This window comes from Callithrix jacchus, chromosome 12 (assembly GCF_049354715.1).
Source record: "Callithrix jacchus isolate 240 chromosome 12, calJac240_pri, whole genome shotgun sequence".
Classification (NCBI taxonomy): domain Eukaryota; kingdom Metazoa; phylum Chordata; class Mammalia; order Primates; family Cebidae; genus Callithrix; species Callithrix jacchus.
The window spans coordinates 108774109-108794265 of record NC_133513.1 but is presented as its reverse complement, the minus strand read 5'-3'; the positions used below and the strand labels follow the sequence as shown (position 1 = coordinate 108794265).

General features: G+C 36.1%; 1 protein-coding gene across 5 annotated transcripts in view; it reads right to left on the bottom strand.

The window, feature by feature from the left end:
• Positions 1-20157, bottom strand: part of ATRNL1 (attractin like 1) — an 839028-nt gene that overhangs the window by 96276 nt on the left and 722595 nt on the right. For all 5 annotated transcript variants that reach the window (XR_013525132.1, XR_013525133.1, XR_013525131.1 and 2 more), the window contains one exon: positions 12967-13081. Coding sequence is in view for 2 of the 5 variants with exons in the window: in XM_035269198.3 (XP_035125089.1) it covers positions 12967-13081 (115 nt within the window). In the remaining 3 variants the exon portion in view is untranslated. The remainder of the gene's footprint in view (positions 1-12966; positions 13082-20157) is intronic.

Here is a 20157-nt window from a genome sequence, read left to right as displayed (position 1 = left end):
AATCTACATTTGATAGGTTGTACCTGAATGTGATGAAGAGAATGATTCCAAGCTGGAAAATATTCTTCAGGATATTATTCAGGAAAACTTTCCCAACCTAGCAAGGCAGGACAATACTCAATTCCAGGTAATACAGAGAACACCATAAAAATATTCCTCAAGAAGAGCAACCCCAAGGCACATAATTGTTAGATTCACCAGGGTTGAAATGAAGGAGAAAGTGCTAAGGGCAGCCAGAGAGAAAGGTCAGGTTACCCACAAAGGGAAGCCTATCAGACTCACAGCAGATCTCAGCAGAAACCCTACAAGTCAGAAGAGAGTGGGGGCCAATATTCAACATTCTTAAAGAAAAGAACTTTCAACCCAGAATTTCATATCCAGCCAAACTAAGCTTCATAAGTGAAGGAAAAATAAATTTTTTTGTGAACAAGCAAGTGCTCAGAGATTTCATCACCACCAGGCCTGCTTTACAAGAGCTTCTGAAAGAGGCACTACACAGAGAAAGGAACAACCAGTATCAACCATTCCTAAAACATACCAAAAGGTTAACAGCATCACCATAATGAAGAATCTACATCAACTAAGGGGCAAAACAGCCAGCTAGCATTAAATGGCAGTATTAACTCACATATATCAATATCAATCCTAAATTTAAATGGACTAAATGCCCCAATCAAAAGACACAGACAGGCAAATTGAATAAAATCCAAAACCCATCAGTATGCTGTATACAGACCCATCTCACATGCAAGGATACATAAAGACTCAAAACAAAGGGATGGAGGAAGATTTACCAACCAAATGGACAGAAAAAAAAAAAAGTAGGAGTTACAATTCTCGTGTCTGATAAAATAGACTTTAAAGCAACAAAGACCAAAAGAGACAAAGAAGGACATTACATAATGGTTAAAGGATCAATTCAACAAGAAGAGCTAACAATCCTAAATATATACGTACCCAATACAGGAGCACCCAGATACATAAGGCAAGTTCTTAATGATGTACAAAGAGACTTAGACTCCCTCACAATAATAGTGGGAGACTAACACTACATTGTCAATATTAGAGAGATCAACAAGACAGAAAATTAACAAAGATATCCAGGACTTGAACTAAGACCTGGAACAAGTAAACTTAATAAACATTTATAGAACTCTCCACTCCAAATCCACAAAACATACATTTTTCTCAGTATCACATCACACCTATTCTAAAAGTGACCACATATTGGAAGTAAATCACTCCTCAGCAATTGCATAGCATTTCACAGGTTTAAATGAAATATTGGTTGGCTGCTTGTTTGTTATTTTCTTCCCTTATTCCTTCCTGTATCCATTGTTAAGCACATTTATTGGCATAAAAGAGGTTTTCAATACACATTTTTAGACTGCATTCTAGCCTAGGCAATAGAGCAAGATTCCCGTTCTCTCCCCCTCTTTCTCTTCCTCTTTCTTTCTCTTTCATTCTTTTTTCTTTCTTTCTCTCTTTTTTTCCTTTCTTCTTTCCTTTCTTTTTTTTTTCTCTTTCAAAAAAAATGAGTAAGGGGACATCCACACTCAAAAATACCTTTGGTAGATACTATGGCACCATTAAACAGCCTATGGCAAGACTGGAGATTAAACCAGCAATCAGTATAACATGGAGTTTTTATCAAAACTTGAACATACTTCCTCTGGAGACCACAGGCCCTATTAGGGACCACCTATGAAGTGATCTCCAGAAAAAATGTTTATGTGACTAGAAGGAATTTTCAGGGCCACTTATCCACTCTTAGCCTTTTACCAGTTGGCTGGCAAGTCACTTAATTTTCATTTCTGGATCTAGAGAGTTCTCTTCTGACTGCCTTTTCTGGGCTCTGTGTGGCAGAATTATGCAGTACTGTCTGCTAGTAAGAGGTTAAGTATATTATTTTCTTTTTCTGGTTAGGTTTTGCAACATGTTACAATAAGCATGAGTGAGGTGTAATATGAGAAGGTATTAGAACCAAGGTTGGATCTCTCGCTGCCAGCTTGAGAGATCCAGAGACCTTGGTTCTAGTCATTCGGAGACTCAGAACTCATCCATTCTTGATATAGAATGAGGCTGCTATGGCCTAAATGTTTGTGCTCCACCTCCTACAAAATTCTTACATTGAAGCACTAATCCTTAATGCAATGATATTTGGAGGTCTAGAGTCTTTGGGGAGGACTAACTAGGTTTAGGTAAGGTCAAGAGGGTGGAGCTTCATGATGAGATTAGTGACCTTATAAGATCAAATCAGAGCCCTTTCCTCTCTGCCACGTGAAGATACAGCTAGAAGGTGAACATCTGCAAACCAGGAAAAGGGCCCTTACCAGACACCAAATTGGCCAGGCATCTTGATCTTGGACTTCCCAGCCTCCAGAACTGTGAGAAACAAATATTTGTTGTTTAAGTCACCTAGACTCTAATATTTTATTATAGCAGCCTGAAGTAATGAAGGCAGCAACCTTCATCTGTTAAATTCTCCCAAATCTATGGAAAGCAGGACTATTTAATTCATAACCAATTAAAAGTAATTTTTTTTTTACTAATTGATAGTTTTACATAAACCATGGTGTCAGCTATCATAAGAAAAAATGGAGAACCTCACAAACTCACCCTTTTTTAATTTAAAATATTTATTTTTTAAAATTTTAAGTTCCAGTTTACATATGCAGATGTTCAGGTTTGTTACATAGGTAAACATGTGCCATGATGGTTTGCTGAGCCTATCAACACATCATCTAGGTTTTAGGCCCAGCATGCGTTAGCTATTTTTCCTAAGGTTCTGCCTCCAACTTCCTCCCTTCCCCATCAGACCCCAGTGTATGTGGTTCCCCTCACTGTTTCCATGTATTCTCATTGTTCAGCTCCCAGTTATAAATAAGAACATGCAGTATTTGGTTTTCTGTTCCTGTTTTAGTTTGCTGAGGATAATGGCTTCCAAATTCATCCATGTCCCTGCAAAGGACATGATTTCATTCCTTTTAATGGCTATATAGTACTCCATGGTGTATATGTACCACATTTTCTTTGTCCAGTCTATCTCTGATGGACATTTGGGTTGATTCCATGTCTTTGCTATTGTCAACAGTGCTGCAATGAACATATTCATGCATGTATCTTTACAATAGAATGATTTCTATTATTTGAGTAAATACTCAGTAATGGGATTGCTGGATTAAATGGTATTTCCAGTTCTAAATCTTTGAGGTGTTGCCACACTGTCTTTCATAATGGTTGACCCTTAACATTTTATTCAGACCCATAACATTCTTATTTTGTTGTTTTGTTGCTTCAAAGATAGCTTGGTTATTCCAACACATTTTGATTTTCCTCTTTGGCCTTGTAAGTTGTCTTGTTGAGTTTTAATTTTTTCCTGTTTTTCTCTTTGACCACAGTAATTATTTACCAGTCAATTCCAGAAATATCAGAAAGAGGTGGCAGGTGGGAAAGAAGAAAAAAGAAAAGAAAAATGTGTTGGTCAGGTTTCAGTGCTGGTGGTCTCATTTTCACTTCCATGAATTCTTATTTTTCATGTGAGTTTGTTTCTAATTGCTCAGTCTTGAAAGTATTTGAGTTAACCTTTAAGGTTGACTCATTTCTGCCGCATGTTTAATTGGCCATGTTCACTATTATTTATGCTTTTCATCCTGTTTTTCTTCTTTTTTCCTTTACATATTAATCAATTTCTCACAATCAAAAGTGACAGAAAGAGAAATTTAAAAGTCTGAAATGGGAGGACCCTGACCATGTCATTTTACAGTGATACTGGTCAGTAAAAGTAAAAGCTTATGCTTTCCTCAAAACACAAACAGCTAATGGTCTTTACTCATAGCTAAGAAATGAAAAAGCAAAACAAAACCACAAACATCTATAAAGAGCACTTTGATGTAAAACTTTTCTGGTTTTAAATTCTGGCTCCATTATTATTTACTATGTGGCTGTAGGCAAGTTACTTAATATCTATGAGTTCATTTTTCTCATATATGAAAGAAAAGTGATAATACAGTTGACCTTTGAACATGATGGGAGTTGGGGTGCCAACCCCCTGTGCAGTTTAAAGTCCCTGTATAACTTTTTAAACCCCTAAAACTTAATTACTATTAGCCTACTGTTGACCAGAAGCCTTACCAATAATATAAACAGTTGATTAACACATATTTTGTATGTTGTATATTATTATAATAAAGTAAGCTAGAATAAGGAAAATGTTATTAAGAAAATCATAAAGAAGAGAAAATATGTTTGCTATTCATTTAGTAGAATTAGGTCATTATAAAGATTTTTAGCCTAATTGTCTTCATTTTTGACTAAGTGGAGGAGGAAGAAAAGGAGAAGCTGGTCTTGCTCTCTCGGGGTTGCAGAGGCAGAAGAAAATCCACATAAAAATGAGCCCACACAGTTCAAACCCATGTTGTTCTAGGGTCAACTGTATATAACTCATAACAAGGGCCTCCAACCCCAGACTTTACACCAGTACCAGTCTGTGGTCTGCTGGGAACCAGGCCTCACAGCTGGAGGTGGGTGAAGGGTGAGTGTGAGTGAGCATTACCACCTGAGCTCCACCTTCTGTCGGATCCGTGGAGGCATTAGATTTCTCATAAGAGCATGAACCCTATTGTGAACTGTGCATGCAAGGGATCTAGGTTGCATGCTCCTTATGAGAATCTACCTGAAGTGGAACAGTTTAATCCCCAAACCATCATCCTTGACACTGACCCACCTGGTCTGTGGAAAAACTTTCTTCCAAGAAACCGGTCCCTGGTGCCAAAAAGGTTGGGGACTACTGCCCTATAGGGTTATAGTAACTCAAAGAACAGGAGTATGGTGCAAAGAATAGATTCACAACAAATAGTACATTTTAATGGTGACATCAACCATTGGTGCTTTTTATTTGCCAATTATCTTTTGTGAAGTTATCTGTCCTGAGTATAATTAATATGTGGACATTTCCATAAGATTCAAAGTAATTTATTTCTCTGGTCATAAAGGGTGGAACTGAGTTGAGCTCTTTCAAACTTAAATAACATGGCTTAAAAAAAAATTACTACTCAAGAAAGAAATCAATGTTCAAAACATGAAAACAGAGGATCTCTATAATAGGTTTCAGACATGCTACATTGGAAATATAAATTGCTTTATTGTTTTGTGTCATCTTTCACAAATATTCTCATGTTCATTGAACCTTAAATCTAAACAACTTAGTTTTAATAGACGTATTCCTTTGAAAGTACAGTTTTAGGCTTGATTTCTGTCCCTGAGATAAGTAGCTTGATCCATCCTACATGAATTACAAAAACACAAAATCCAGTTTATTGAGATTATGAGCTTGAAATAAAATTTTACATTGTAAATTGTACATTTGTGGAGTTTACATTTTTGTATATCTTTTTTGATGAAGAGTTTCCAAAATTTAAAGGTAATTTTATTTATCAATTAAATATTTATCAAGAAACTATTAAGTACCAGATACTTGATAGCAGCTAGGGATTCAAAGACAAAATAAAATATAGCCACTGCCTTCAGAGAGCTTACTAAAGGGGAAGAAAGAAAAGTACATAGCAACTTTGATATACGTTAGAAGGCGTGAGGTTTCAGGACAGTGAGGTCAAACTTGTATGAGGGGGAATAAAAAGGACACTTAGAAGAGGAAATAGCATTTGTACTGGGCTTTGAAAACAAGCAGCTAAGAGAGGGGATTTCAGGTACAAGGAACAACAATACGACAGACCATACGGATTCTCAGAGAATCATAACAAAAATATGTATGGAACGATAGGTCTAGCAGCAGTCATTTGCCTAGCAGCAAGCACAAAGATATTTTATCTAGTCATTTTTTTTTCGTGTTATAGATGAAGAAACTGAAGGTATGATAATTTAAAATAGTTGTTCAAGGACCCCCATGTGGCCAGTGGTGCTGTGCATATAGGCTTAGGACTCTGAGATGCTAAACCTGGAAAGAAAGTTGAGAGAGGCCAAGAACACCTTTCATTCCAGAGTAAACGTCTGGGCCTATTTTAACAGGCAATGAAAAGTCTGCAAAGGTTTATGAGGAAGTGATATGATTAGAGTTGTGCTTTCTTTTGGCACCAACCCAGGTGAGAAGCCACTACTCCCAGAACAAAATATGGAGGGAATGAGAATGAAAAAAATAAGATGTCTTTTCTGTCTGCTCCAGGGATTAAATCTACAGAGCTTCATGATAACTTAGATGGAAAAGGGCAGAAAGAGAGAAGACGGGCTAATTTGAAGGTTTCAAACTTGAGTCACTCTAAAACAGACTTTACAAAAACAGACTAGTCAGGAGAGAAGAGCTGGTGTGGGGAATGGTGGGAGGTGACAGGGGAAAGTGGGAAGGAAGGCTGCCTTTATACCTGAGCAGTAAGAAATCCAGATTGAGATGCTGCTGCTCAGCAGGTGAGAGGTGTTGGCTGAAGATCCACAGAATTGGCAGTTAGCTGCAGAGAAATCTAAATGTTCCCTAAGTAAGTGGAGAGGGTAAAAGAAGCTGGCTAAGGACCAGACCTGGGGGAATGCCTATATGCAAGGGGCAGATGAAGCTGAGGATGCACAGAAAGGATGTGCTCTATAGCCATTGCCTCTAAGTGAATTATAAGTGGGTGCCTGCGATTGGTCAAGGCACATAAAAGCAGAGGAGGAGAAAGTTTCCAGCAGGTGGGGAGGTGTAATAGGGAATAATCGAGAGTCAAACACTACAGAGATGTGAGAATTGAGGAAAGGGCATGTTAATGACTATGTTTATCACTCCATTACCACTGTAGGCAAATATTAAACTTAGCAATTGTACAACTGTTTTATTTCACCTCTCTATTCTTTGTTCATAGCAGTTTAACACAACTTGTAGGTATGAGTTTATTTGCATGATTATTTGTTGAATGTTTATCTCTGCATAGGCTGTAACTTCTATGCGGGCAGGAATTCTGTTTGGTTCGCTAGAGTATAACCAGAGCTGGCATATAACAGACTTTTACACATTTCTTGAACGAATAAGGGTAGCAATAACTGTATTTTCAGTTATTTCACAATAACTGTATTTTGGATATAAGGCAAAATTATTTCCTTCTGTTGATTTTAAGCTCTTTTAATATCAGATATTTTCTGACACAGAGTCATATTTATTAACAAGAATCTCAGATATTTGTTCTTATCTCTGTTGTTTCCTGGGCTCTTTGCCTAATTTTCTAGTTTATTTTACCATGAATTTGCCATGTTTACTTTCTTCTTTGTGAAGACACATACACTAGCTATAAACAATATTTGGATTTGAGGTTAAAGGGTAACTAACATGCCAGATTTTTATAATGAAGTTTTGATATAATTCAGTAGTGCTATTTTTTATTCCAGCCACCTCTAACAAAATAAGTGCTAAGATTGTATCAACAGATGTGTTTCTATAAGTGTGAAGATATGGTGGCAGAATCATAAAAGAAAAACAGAGTATGAAGGGACAGAAATTTCAGAGGCTGCTGGAAATTGAAAATTTGCCTTAAAAACCTGTCTTCAGAGGGAAGAGTCCTACACTGTAAGCCAGCAGACCTGGAGTCCATTCCCAATCCGTCTGAGATTATGGGAAATGTACCTCTCACGGGTGGTGTTAGATTCCTTTTATTCACTTCTAAAATAGGAGCACTATGAACCATCTATATCTTTCAAACATGCTAAGAAGATTTCATTAACACAATTTTAAGAATTTTTTAAATTTCAGGAGAAAGGCTAATTATTTTTAGTCACTGATAGTCAATACATATGAAAATAAAGTTTCCCAGTGGCTCTGAGCAGCTGAAAAGATACACTGAGGTACCAATTAGAAGCAAGTTATTTGCTCTCCCCACCCCAAACTGGTATGACTTAGCATAATTTGTAGTATTAAACTGTGCAATGGGGCTAGAGTAAAATGCATCCTAGGAATCTAACCCAACCCCATCATTTTTTACATGGAAAAATAGAAGACACAGAGACTGAAAGACTTGCCCATGGTCACACTGCTAGTTAGTGGCAGAGCTAGGTCTAGGTCTTAGGGCTTGTGACTCCAAGTCCAGAACTCACACATACAAGTTTAAGTTCTTTTCCTGTGAGCTCATGCACTTTTTCCTATTACATACACTGAGTCAGTTTCATTAGCAGATGCCCCATGGGCATGCACAGATTTGCATTATACCAAACTTCTGAAGTCACTGGCAAAAATAAAACTGTCCTTACTACCTTAAGCCCATTGCTTAGCAGACGCCCTCTAGGTCCTTCCTCCTTGACTCTGGATTTAAAGATTTTTTAGGAATAAGGGCTGTGCCCCAGTATCTTCATCCACAGAAGCACAGTGATGAGAGAGAGTCACACAGGCTGAGGAGCCAATGGCCCTGGGTTTGAATTGTGGCTCACTTACTCACTAGCTGTATTTACCCTGGGAAAGTCATTTAATTTCTCTAGAGTTTTTGTTTTCTGAATAGTAAAACTGGAATAATCATCTCCACAGATTCATTAAGATGGTTATACCAATGAATATATAAAGCACTTAATATAATGTCTGGTTCTCTTTCTCTTTCCTTTTTTCATTAAATTAAACCAAAGTCCTCTTATTGTTATCATTATAAACAAGAAAGACACCCATGACACCGTGGGTAAACTATCATTTTACACATTATATAATATTTCTAGATTATTCAAAATAATCTAATCATCCTGCCCAAACTTCTAAGGCTAAAGTAGAAAATTTCAAAATTTCAAAACCTTAGACTTTCTATTAATATTGTTTTGGTAATGTTATAATTAATCATATATGAGGCAGGATCATGGCAAAATTCTACTTCCGGTTGTAGCACATAGCTTCTTTTCAGCAGTGGCTATTTGGGCCATTGGGATTTTTGATCCAGTGAGAAAAGTTAATCTGCTTCTCATTAGGAAGAATCCATAAACTATAAAATCCATAATCTTCCATCACAAAGTGACAGCAATCATTATCATTGTCAATTTATGCTCCTGAAGAACTCTATTTACTTTGTCCACTTTTCATCTTAATGTGCCTCTAAAACGCTTGGGGACCATGCTGCCCAGGGTGGCCGGAGACACATTTGGTGGTTTAATGTCATGCAGCAGAGTCACTTAATGTGTCCTGTTTTCATGTCAATCTTTCAACCACTTTGAGGTCAGAAGACAAAGTGGCTGCAGAGTGAACATATGCATAAACAACAGCATAAATCCCATTTTAGCCAAAGAGTCTGGCATGGCTGGCAGTGGTTGCTTGAAGAAAATACAGAAATGAAGCAGCAGGTTTACTGGGTGGGGGAGCAGGAAACGTAATTAGTCAGCTCTGGGAATGCCAAAAAGCCTACTTAATATCTTTTGCCTTACTATTCTAAGCCACTTAAAGGGAGAATTTCTCCCAAGCACCTAAATTTATTATATTAAAAAGAGATTAGTGCATGCGTAATCTAAGGGATGAGTCGGCAGGCATGGTTTTTCTTTTGACCTCTGATTAAGATGAGAGCCATAGGGGAGGCAGTTGACACATTTCAGAAAGAAACTAAAACGGCCATGTCTAAGCATTACTTGCCACATATTACTGAAGCAGTTGCTGGTGGAAAGAAGGTAAAGTCCAACGATAATGCTATTTTTTTAATTAAAAAAAATCACTTTTCCTTAAAAGAGATGGCCAAACTAGCACCCATGCATTTCTGAGTCACTCATTTTCAGGGTTGAAATTCAGTGTATGAGAGAAACCCACCATGCTCATGGGATGCTTCTGCCTTCGCATATCCTCAAGCTCATCCTTCTTAAATGCTCTTATTCATGCCAATGAAGAGTACACATGACACTGACATTTAGTAAGCTACATTTCAGACAAGGAGTCTGCTAAAAACAGTTCTGAGATTATGCAAAGTACTATAAGAAGACTTTTAATAATGAATGCTAATTTAATAACTGGACAGATATACTAACGAATGGAGACATAAATAGCCCAACAGCCAAGAGAAGACTCCTGGCACCCTGTCCTTCACACAGTGGGGGTGGGCTCAGGAGTGTCCCCATGAGGCTCCACCTCTATGTCCTCCTCAACTCCCCCAACTTGTAACCCTGCACAAATAGTGGAGGAGGCTCAAGAGAACATAGGGCTTCTAGGAGAGGAATCTGGAAAATGATAAATGAATTCAAATCCAATTGCTCATTTTACTGAAATTAACTGAAGCTCATAGATTCAAGTGGTTGCTAAAGGTCACAGTTCTTAAGTCTCCTGTCATTGTCATCATCATTATCAAAATAATTTATTAACTGATTTCTATGTGTAGGGCACTGGGATAAGCACAGGCGTATATAAGGACTTTCTGTAAAAATGTTTAGAATAAACTAAACTTCAGCAATGAGATAACCGGTGTCAGCATTTGGTTCCCAAGAGCCAATATTGTTCCCAAATAATCATTGGAATATATTTCCTCTCAAATGGCTTAAGATTTAATTGACTGTACATACACTAAATATTTTGATGAGGAGTGAAAAACGATAGTCATTTAGTTCATATTTCGGTGTCAGTATTTGCCTTGTTCAGGGAAAACCTAGATGATGATGGAAAAAATTTCTTTACAGATACTGCCTTTTTCTTGCAGTGAAGACATTTTATTTTCCCGTTTCCCAACATTTTATTATTGAATATTTAAACAAATATCAAAGTTAAAATAATTTTATAATGAATACCAGTATTCTTAGCACCTAGACCCTACCATTAACGTTTTACTTTACTTGCTTTATGACATATCTGTTCATCTACCCATCTTATCCATCTACCCATCTTACCCATCTACCAAACAGATGTAGATAACAGATAACACTGCAATTTAAAGGAGTAGAACCATTGTCTTACTGGTCTAAGAAGAGCTTGAAAAATCTACTCAATTTTTTTTTAGAAAACAAAGAACAAGCTCATCCTGAATTATGTACACAGATACTCATCCTAGTTTAATCCTCAGGCTCTGTAAAAAGTATGGTAAGCTATTGCAATCTATTGTCTAGCTGTATCAACCCAGTAGACATTTTCAGTATTCACCCAAATGCTTGCTTTTGTAAAGACATGGGCTGCTGATTATAGAGAGGCTCTCTGCTACAGATCATCAGGAAAAATTACCTGAGATGCTAGCAACAAGTATTTTGTATTCTTTTGTTCTACATTTGAGTATCCCCCCTCCCCAGTGGTTCCTTGAGTGTAGAAATATGGTGCTTCCTACATCTCACTCCCCTCATTTATAATGATAGTTTTATAATACCTATCTCACAGCCCTACCTTGAGGATCACATGTGAAAAATAGAAGAACATTTTATAAAGAGTAAACTACGATGCATATGTAAGATAACATTACCATTAGTAATCAGAAGCAGTTGTTAGAAAACACAGCTGAGGTAATGGTTTATACTGCTACTTGGCTCTTTCATATCAGTCAAAAAGGACTTCAAAGGTTAAAGGGACACAGAATTGGCAGTTGCTTTCAGTCGGCTGATCTTGTGAAGGATCGACAAAACCTTGGTGTATATCACATAGACTTGTTTTCATTAGTGAAGTGTTTGTTTTGGAAATCATCCCAGTTTTAAAACAATACTTCCATTAGCTGTGCAAGTACCTATAATTATCCATCTTATCTGACCAGTACCAAACTATTTTACTTATTGCATCCCATTTACCTTGGAGGTGCTGAAACAAGACATTCACTCAATATATGAGAAGGTGCAGAAAATGTTTATTTCTTTGAATAAACATCCACAAATGAACTTTGGATAGAAATTCCTGCAATAGGATATCATCAGATACGATGAATGATGAACCTGAAGGTGATGGAAACTCTCTGTTCCCATATATGGGAAAAATTCTGTTACATGAATACCTAACGTTTACAAGGCATAAAGTAGTGTATTTTCCATTTTTTGTGTCTGGTTGGACACAAGTCAAGAAAGTGGGGAGCAAATTCAAAGCCAAGTAGGGAAGTAAGAAAAGATAAAATAAGCAAGGAGTCCAGTTCATCATCAATTACTGTTGTTGAGAACTTGCCAGATTGCTAGCATTTTATTTTATGCTTAAGGGGAGTTGAAAAAAAAAACAGATTTGAAATCACTGCCCTCAAAAAGCATAAATTCCAGCAGTGGTTGGAAAGAGAAAACAATCAGGACACAGAAAAATTCAAAATTATAAATAGATGGAATAGTATATGCACAAAGAGAGGAATAGGTGTGGTTTGTGATTTAAGCTTGAGTTATATTCAACATTGAGCATGCTTAGAATATGGACAACACTACTGCAATGAGAAGACCTCTAAGAGGACAGGTATAATTATCCCCAAATAAAAAACATGTGCTTTTCCTGCAGGAAAAGGAGAAACAGAACAAAGGCTGGCTGTGCCCACCTAAGAGAGAGCGTTACCCTGGCCCATGACCTCCATCTGGTGCTGAAAGCAAGGGCGTATCTTAAACCTACTGAGATGGTTGCATGAAGCTATCATCCTCTGATACCACTCAACGTTCCAAACATACATGTTCCCTAGTTTGGTTCCATGTTCATAAAACAAATTTCTAATCATATGTATAATGTAGTTTCCAATATGACACACATACTGGATGAAAGAAAGCTGGCTGGAAGGGTCTAGAACATGGTGGCTCTGCTAATGAGATTTCTTATTGTAAAACCAGTAATCAATGGCGGTATAGGTGTGAACATACATACCTGTGTATGTTATATGCAAATACACACATATTCAACATGTGTTTTTCAGAGAAACACTGGAAAATCTAAATTTACAACAATGTGGAGATCTAGATATTTGGGTAAAAGTTTTTTTCCCACAAAATTTTACCATGCTCTAAATTAGAACCTTGTAAAGGTCCTTACTGTGCTAGTTGGTGATATTTTTTATTCCTTCTGTTCATTCTACAAGTTTTGCTTAACTGCTGAAGGCTCCTCATTTACCATACCTGATTGCCCAGGGGGAGGGGCACCTGATGATCCTCGTGGTAGACAAAGAAACACAGTCAAAACAGCAGCTCTGTTCCCAGCACATGGTTCAATGGCAATTGGCTTGGGTGCCCCCTGAAAAAGAAAACCCACTTTAAGTTTGCATAATTGACCCAGCATTGCTATTTTAACTTTTTTAACCTTATATATCCTTTAGGCAGCTGTGCTGTACATTCCTGGTTGTTCAGGACACACCATGTGTCATTTTAACACTAGCTCCCTGCACACTATAGATATGCACTTGGCTTACATATGAATAAACCAACAAATATCACTATATTTGACAAGCAGCTTGTGAGCCACAAAGTTATACAACTTTTGTTCCTTTTTCCCAATTATTTCCTCTCACCAATAATGCACAACATAGCGTAGTTTATCTAACTAAGTGATCCCAATTCAAAATATTCTGTTGGCATATATTTATTATTTTTACTGTCTATAGAGTGTACAACATGATGTTTATTATACACACACACACACACACACACTCACTCAGAGTGAAATAATTACTACAGTCAATCGAAGTAACATGTTCATCACCTGATACAATTACCTATTTTTGATGGAAAGAGCACCTAAAATACACTCTCTTAGCAAATGTTCAGTATACAATACAACAGTATTAACTACAGCCCGCCTGCTTACATTAGAGCTATAGACTTATTCATCCTACATAAGTGCAAGTTTGTACCCTTTGACCTACATCTCTTCCTTTCCTCCTCTTCCCTGTCCCTGGTGACTATTGTTCTACTCTCTGTTTCTATGTCTTTGACTTGTTTTTAAGAATCCACATGTAAAAGTGAGATCAGGTTGGCATATGTTTAACATTATTTTAGTGAAATACCTACTTACTAATCACCCACCACGGCAGTTGTATAAATAATACAACTTTAGAAATAACATAGAATAAAGAAATATATAATAATAATAGTAATAGCTAGTATTTTAGTAAGTGGTTACTATGGATTAGGTGTACAAAGTACATTACATATATTGACTTATTTAAACCCACAACAACTCTGTAACATGAGAACACTGAAGCAAGAGGTTAAAAAGCTTGCTTGAATTCATATAGCTAGGAAGAAGTAGCTGGGTTAGTATTTAAGCTCAGGTAGGCTGCCTCCTGAGTTCACGTTCTTAATCACATAATGCAGGCTTATGATGTGTGCATATACAAACAAACATGCACCTCCACACATGTATACATAAACCTATACGAAGTACACAGATGTGTACACAAATCCACACATGAAATTTGGAATTAAACACAATGTGACCTTTGGAACAATTAGGCTATCAGTTCATCCTAGGAATGTTAGTTTGGCTATCATTTAAAGAAGAGACATGGTTGATATACAAAGCAACATTTCTGAGTAAAGGCAAAATTAAATAAAAGAATAAGTACTATGGATTTAATTATTAGAACAAATGATTTGTTCAGGTTTGTTTCACTGATGATATTTAAACTTTTCAGAAGAAGTACAGACATATGCAGTCATTCACCTAGAATATTCTAGAATACTGCCGTTTCTAGGAAGTTTAATGAGGCATTAAAGATAAAATACGCCTGCTTTCATGTAAAACTTAGACTGAAATTTCTGGTGACAACGGTTTTATGTGGTTATAAAGGATTTCTCCTTTATAGCAACATAAATCTCGTGTTTTAAAATTATCCTCATATAGATACATTTTGGGAGTATTCAATATAAAGGTGAAAGTGGCCATGGTGGTAGAAGCAAAGGGCATAAAAATGCTCCAAGAAAATGCCGTAAGCCATGTGGCAATACTCGTATCAAGTTACATGATCTATGGCTTTACACTTTAAAGCTTACATTTAATTTAACAGATATTTTTGAAAATGTTAAGTCAAAATCTGCATAAGTACATAGATATTCTCCAATGATGTAAATATTTAGAGAATAGGTTTGTCATATTCCAAGGCTAAAAGAAAAATACTATGAAATGTTTCAAATCATATTTTCAGGCTACTAAAGTTATTTTAATTTAATAAATGCAAACTATATGTAAAGGTCAATTGGTTAAAATATATTAACAGAACACAAAAGGAACTCAAGGTTTAAATGATAGTGATATATTGGAAAAACCATACCTAAGAAACAATCAATCATTTCTACGAACAGGCAAGCTTTTCTTTTTTTTTTTCTTTTTAAGTTCTCAATGTATTAACTGATATTATTCAGCATATCCAAAGCCATGTTAAAAAAAAACTTCATTGCAAAAATTAGAACAGTAGAATTATATTTGTCTATAAAAAAAGTTGAGAAATAGTGGGTCTTAGTTTAGGAGATTTAGAAAAACAACAAATGACTGAGTGGTGTATCAATTTGATCTTTTTGCCAGACTATCTTTCTGCCTCTTTTAACACAAACAGAAAAGATTTTAAACGTCATATGCTGGTGTTTAAACATCAACAGCATCAACGGAGAAAAAAATTAATAAAAAATACCTACACTTCAGGTGGAATATGGCCTAATTAACACTTTAAAATTCAGAGATTCAGCAACAAATAAGGACAGTGTAGTAGAATAACTCAAACATAGAAGGAAATTATGCCTGCATAAAAGCTACTTCTACAAAATCTTCCTTTAAACAATTATTCTTATTCTTAGTTCTACTGCTCTTGTATAGAAAATGTTCAGAAATTTCTGTATATTGATGAGTTACATAAAAGTAGATTATACTTCTATCTTAAAAAATCAAATTGACTTATAACTTCGTCTATTTTTAGGTAAAAGAATTTTCATAAAAGTATATTAGTAAAAAATATGAATTATTCATTCTGTTTAAAATATTAGTTACTAGCACAGCTCTTTAATACTTCTGGAAGAAATTCACATAATTTAAAAAATTATTTCCAAAGAATGTGTGGCAAATATCACTTTCAATGCAGAATTTTATAAACAAAAAAACAAACAAACCACTTTATAGCACTTGAATTTTACAACAGAAAATAGCAGAACCCCACAAATGATACTGTTTCTGATACCCTGAGGTTTGTCAGTTGTTTTGTGATAACTACATAACCATGAATCAAAATCATTTCACAATGACATAACATGTTCACTGAGCTGTGCAATTTATCATGTATTTTCCATTGCTGCCTTTGAAAGAGATAAGGCCTGGGTTTGTTTGCACACGGCACTCAGCAACTGTGATTTACTTCTAGGCATTTTCCTATTTGTTGTACTGCAAGAAGCTGGTGTTAGGCTCTGCCAGAAAACATCACTGACAGTTATATAATTAGCGGTCCTTGTGTATTAAGCCCACAACACTTTTTAAAAAGACTCATTCTGTTCATGCTAGCGTTTTCAAAACTATTGTACTCTTATTTTCAAGTTGCTGTTTTAGGGGCAAAAATTCTACATTAGATGCTTTCCATTTTTTCAGCTATTACAAACAGAAAAAAAGTTACAAGAGAAGCATCTAGAATCATAAAGATTTTCAAGAGTATAGTTCTTTTTTTTTTTTTTTTTGAGACAGAGTTTCACTCTTGTTACCCAGGCTGGAGTGCAATGGCGCAATCTCGGCTCACCACAACCTCCGCCTCCTGGGTTCAGGCAATTCTCCTGCCTCAGCCTCCTGAGTAGCTGGGATTACAGGCACGCACCACCATGCCCAGCTAATTTTTTTGTATTTTTAGTAGATATGGGGTATCACCATGTTGACCAGGATGGTCTCAATCTCTTGACCTCGTGATCCACCTGCCTCGGCCTCCCAAAGGAGTATAGTTCTTAAAACTCAAAATAATTTGTTCTGAAAATGAGGCCTTTATATGAGCTCTGGATGTATCCTGGAAAACTGCTGCTACATGAATCACTGCAGATTTGGAAAACATCAATGGGTAAATTGGCTACTTGTTTCTTCTTCCACTGGCCCTCTCCAATGGTGAGTGAGGGATTCACTTCTGGTAATCATACTGAGATCCATCACTGGAACCTATATTCCAGCAGCTGAGGGCTTAACAGAATTACGTGATGTCCCTGGACTAGTCATTACAATATAAGTAGAGTTTAGTAGAACATTCAAGGACTCAAAAGATAAAAAGATATTACATCCTTTCTCAAAGACATTTCAGTAGTTCCAAAGTAAAGCTTGTAAACCATGTTGATTCAAGGTGCAGGTGGGTAACATAGTAATAGTAGCTAACATTTATTAAGCATTTATTATATGCCTGGTATCAATACCTACCCGATGAAGTATTGACTGTTTCCATCTTACAGTTGATGAAACTGAAGGTCTAAGTTTAAGTGACATAAAGAGAGGTGTAGACCTAATAGGTGGCAAAAGCAGAATTTGGACCAATACAGTCTATCTTCTGAGCTTGTATGCTCAACTTTATGCTGTATTTCCTATAATAGGTAAGAAGACTGACTTACCCTCTCTAGAGCAAGACAATAAAAAGTATTGAGTACTAACTAGAAAGTATGACTTCTTTAAAGACTCAATATGTTTGCTGACCAACAGAACATGTCTATGAGTCAAAACAGGCTTGAGTCCAAATGACTCAAAGCTCCACACTCATCTAATCACATCTTTTATTCTGCATAAGCTCTGTGTTTTAGTCAAAGTAAGCTATCAATAACTGTTCAACAACTGTTCCCAGGGTTTTCAGAATCATCTGAGCCTTCTTCACTCTTAATTTTCCTACTGTCTAAGGGATCCTTCCCACAGGCTTCCAGCGTTCCTGATCTGATGCATCCCTCAAAGCCAGCTCAAATGTCACTGCATCTATAAAGGCTTCTCTGATCTGAGATATTTAGGCTCTCCCTCTTTAGTTCTTTAACCTTACTTTGTGGCCCTCTTTATTTTCTACTTTGAATAACAGCTGGGTAAATGTCTATCTTCTTATTGGATCAAGCTCCTTGAGAACAGGTCTGGTTTCTTATTCATCGCTATATCTGTACTCACTTCCTGTCTTTGAAATGTCCAATCACCGTGCTTGTGCTGCCTTTTTGGAACCTATGTGTTCCAGTGTTTTATTATACTTATTGATATACATGTCGTATAGCCCTGCTTCTGCAAAATATGTATTATGTTAGATTCTTCTTTGTCCTACCTATAGCATCTACCGGAGTGCACTGTACGTGGTAAGTGAAAGAGTCAATGAATGAATAAATGAAGTTGTCAGAGAAGTCATATGGTGAAATAAGCAATAAGACATGTCCAAATTTATTTCCAATTGTGGATATTAAAGGGATAATAAAACACTAAAAATAATAATAGTTAACATTTACTGAGTACTTACTCGATGCCAAATGCTATGCTAAGTTTTTACATGCATTGTTGTATGTAATCTAAACAGCAACCCTATTAGCAGGATACTGTTATTTTCCATTTCCTACAGATGAAGAAATTGAAATTCAGAGAGGTCAGATGGTATTCTCAGGGTAAGACAGCTAGTGAGGGGCAGATCCAGGATTGGAACTCTGATTCTAGAATCTAGGTTTTCAGCCACTGCACAATATTACTAAAAAAATACAGCTTAAGAAGCTAAAAAGTCTCTCATTCTCTTGGCCTATTAATAGTAAAAATCAATTTAGAATATCAGTTATAACAATTCTATGCATATACTTTCCCCATTTCAGACTAGTGTTCTGAACACATGAGTCCTCAGACCAGCTCTCCCACTATCTAGCTGTTTAATCCTGGACTTGTTACTAAGTCAATTTCCCCAACTGGAAAATGAACAGGCAGGTTGGATGATTTTTAAGGTCCCTTTCCTCTTTAACATTCTGTGACTATGATTTATGAATAACCTCCAGAATCTGTGACATATCAATATCTAATTGTTTGTCTACATATGATGAAATTTTAAATTTCCAATCCTTAGTATTTTTTTCTTCCTGCTCAGTTACTTTAAATGGCACATCTAATTTTTAAAGAACATTTTTATACCATATGATGAATACATCACATAAGACTAAATGGCCACCATCGCATGCCAAAAAAGCAATTAGAAAATTGAATCAAGGAATTAAGGATTAATGTGGATATGTTATACCTGTCAGCAGTAATAAGTATTTTGACAAGAACAGAATAAAGTCTGACAGTATGCACAAATACTAATCTGATATATGAGTGAAATATTAAAAATGCAAACAACTACACATTAATCACTCTAACATTTCCCTACTAAAATACTTTTAATGCTATTCCTATCAGAATTCATCTATAAATAAAAATGAGTCTTTTCAACAGCTTGCATGACTTGGTATTTGCAGTTTAATGAGTGTTTATATTGATATGAAATTTAGTTTTTAGTCACATTAGTAAAATTGAATTAATTTACTGAGTATTGTATTAAGTCAGCCTGATGGCTGGCCTCACCGCTAGTCAAGTGTGCTGATTCCATAGGATCAGCAAATACTAAGATTCCAGATTTCAAAAACAGATTCTCTGATTCCATTGTTTAGGCTTGGGGAAGAAAAATAAAACTAAAAATTATATTCTTTCCTTACTTACTTTTTGCTTTGCATGAAATGATAGAGGAGAAAAAAATATATTTGCTGACTTTACTCAATAGGAAGGAGAATTCATATTAATAAGAGAAATTAAGCTGATGGACACTCTCAAAAACAGGGTTAAATTGCATTGGTAGCCAAGTCAAAGAGAATAAAGTATTACACGTGGGAATAGGTAAAGGAATAAAACATAATCTTCACAGAATCAGGATGCTGCCCTGGAGGTTCCGAAGGTATTCCAATTGTAAACTTCATTTCCATATCCTACCAAATATCTCTCCTTGCTAAAATGCCTCCATGTTCAATCTGTGTTCAGAATTTCTAACTACACCCACACATGGACACAAACACACACACTCATATATACCCATATTTAAGGATTCTCTTTCTTGTATACTATCTAGATTAACTGAGTTTTATAGTTATTTTGATTGTGTGGCAGTGACTTGAAGGGTAAAGAAGCTGGATTGTGGCAGCTTCAGTTTTATCACCTATTTTTTCCTAGGTGTTTAGGTCCCAGAAAGTAAAATGAGACAACACGACTTCTCCTTGAGCTATTAGACAATCATGCTTTGCCCTAGTTGGTTAATAATATGAATGTTAGTAGGAGGTGACTGTGAATAGATTATCCTTAAAAGTTGATTCCTGTTAGCATTTTTCAAAACTTTA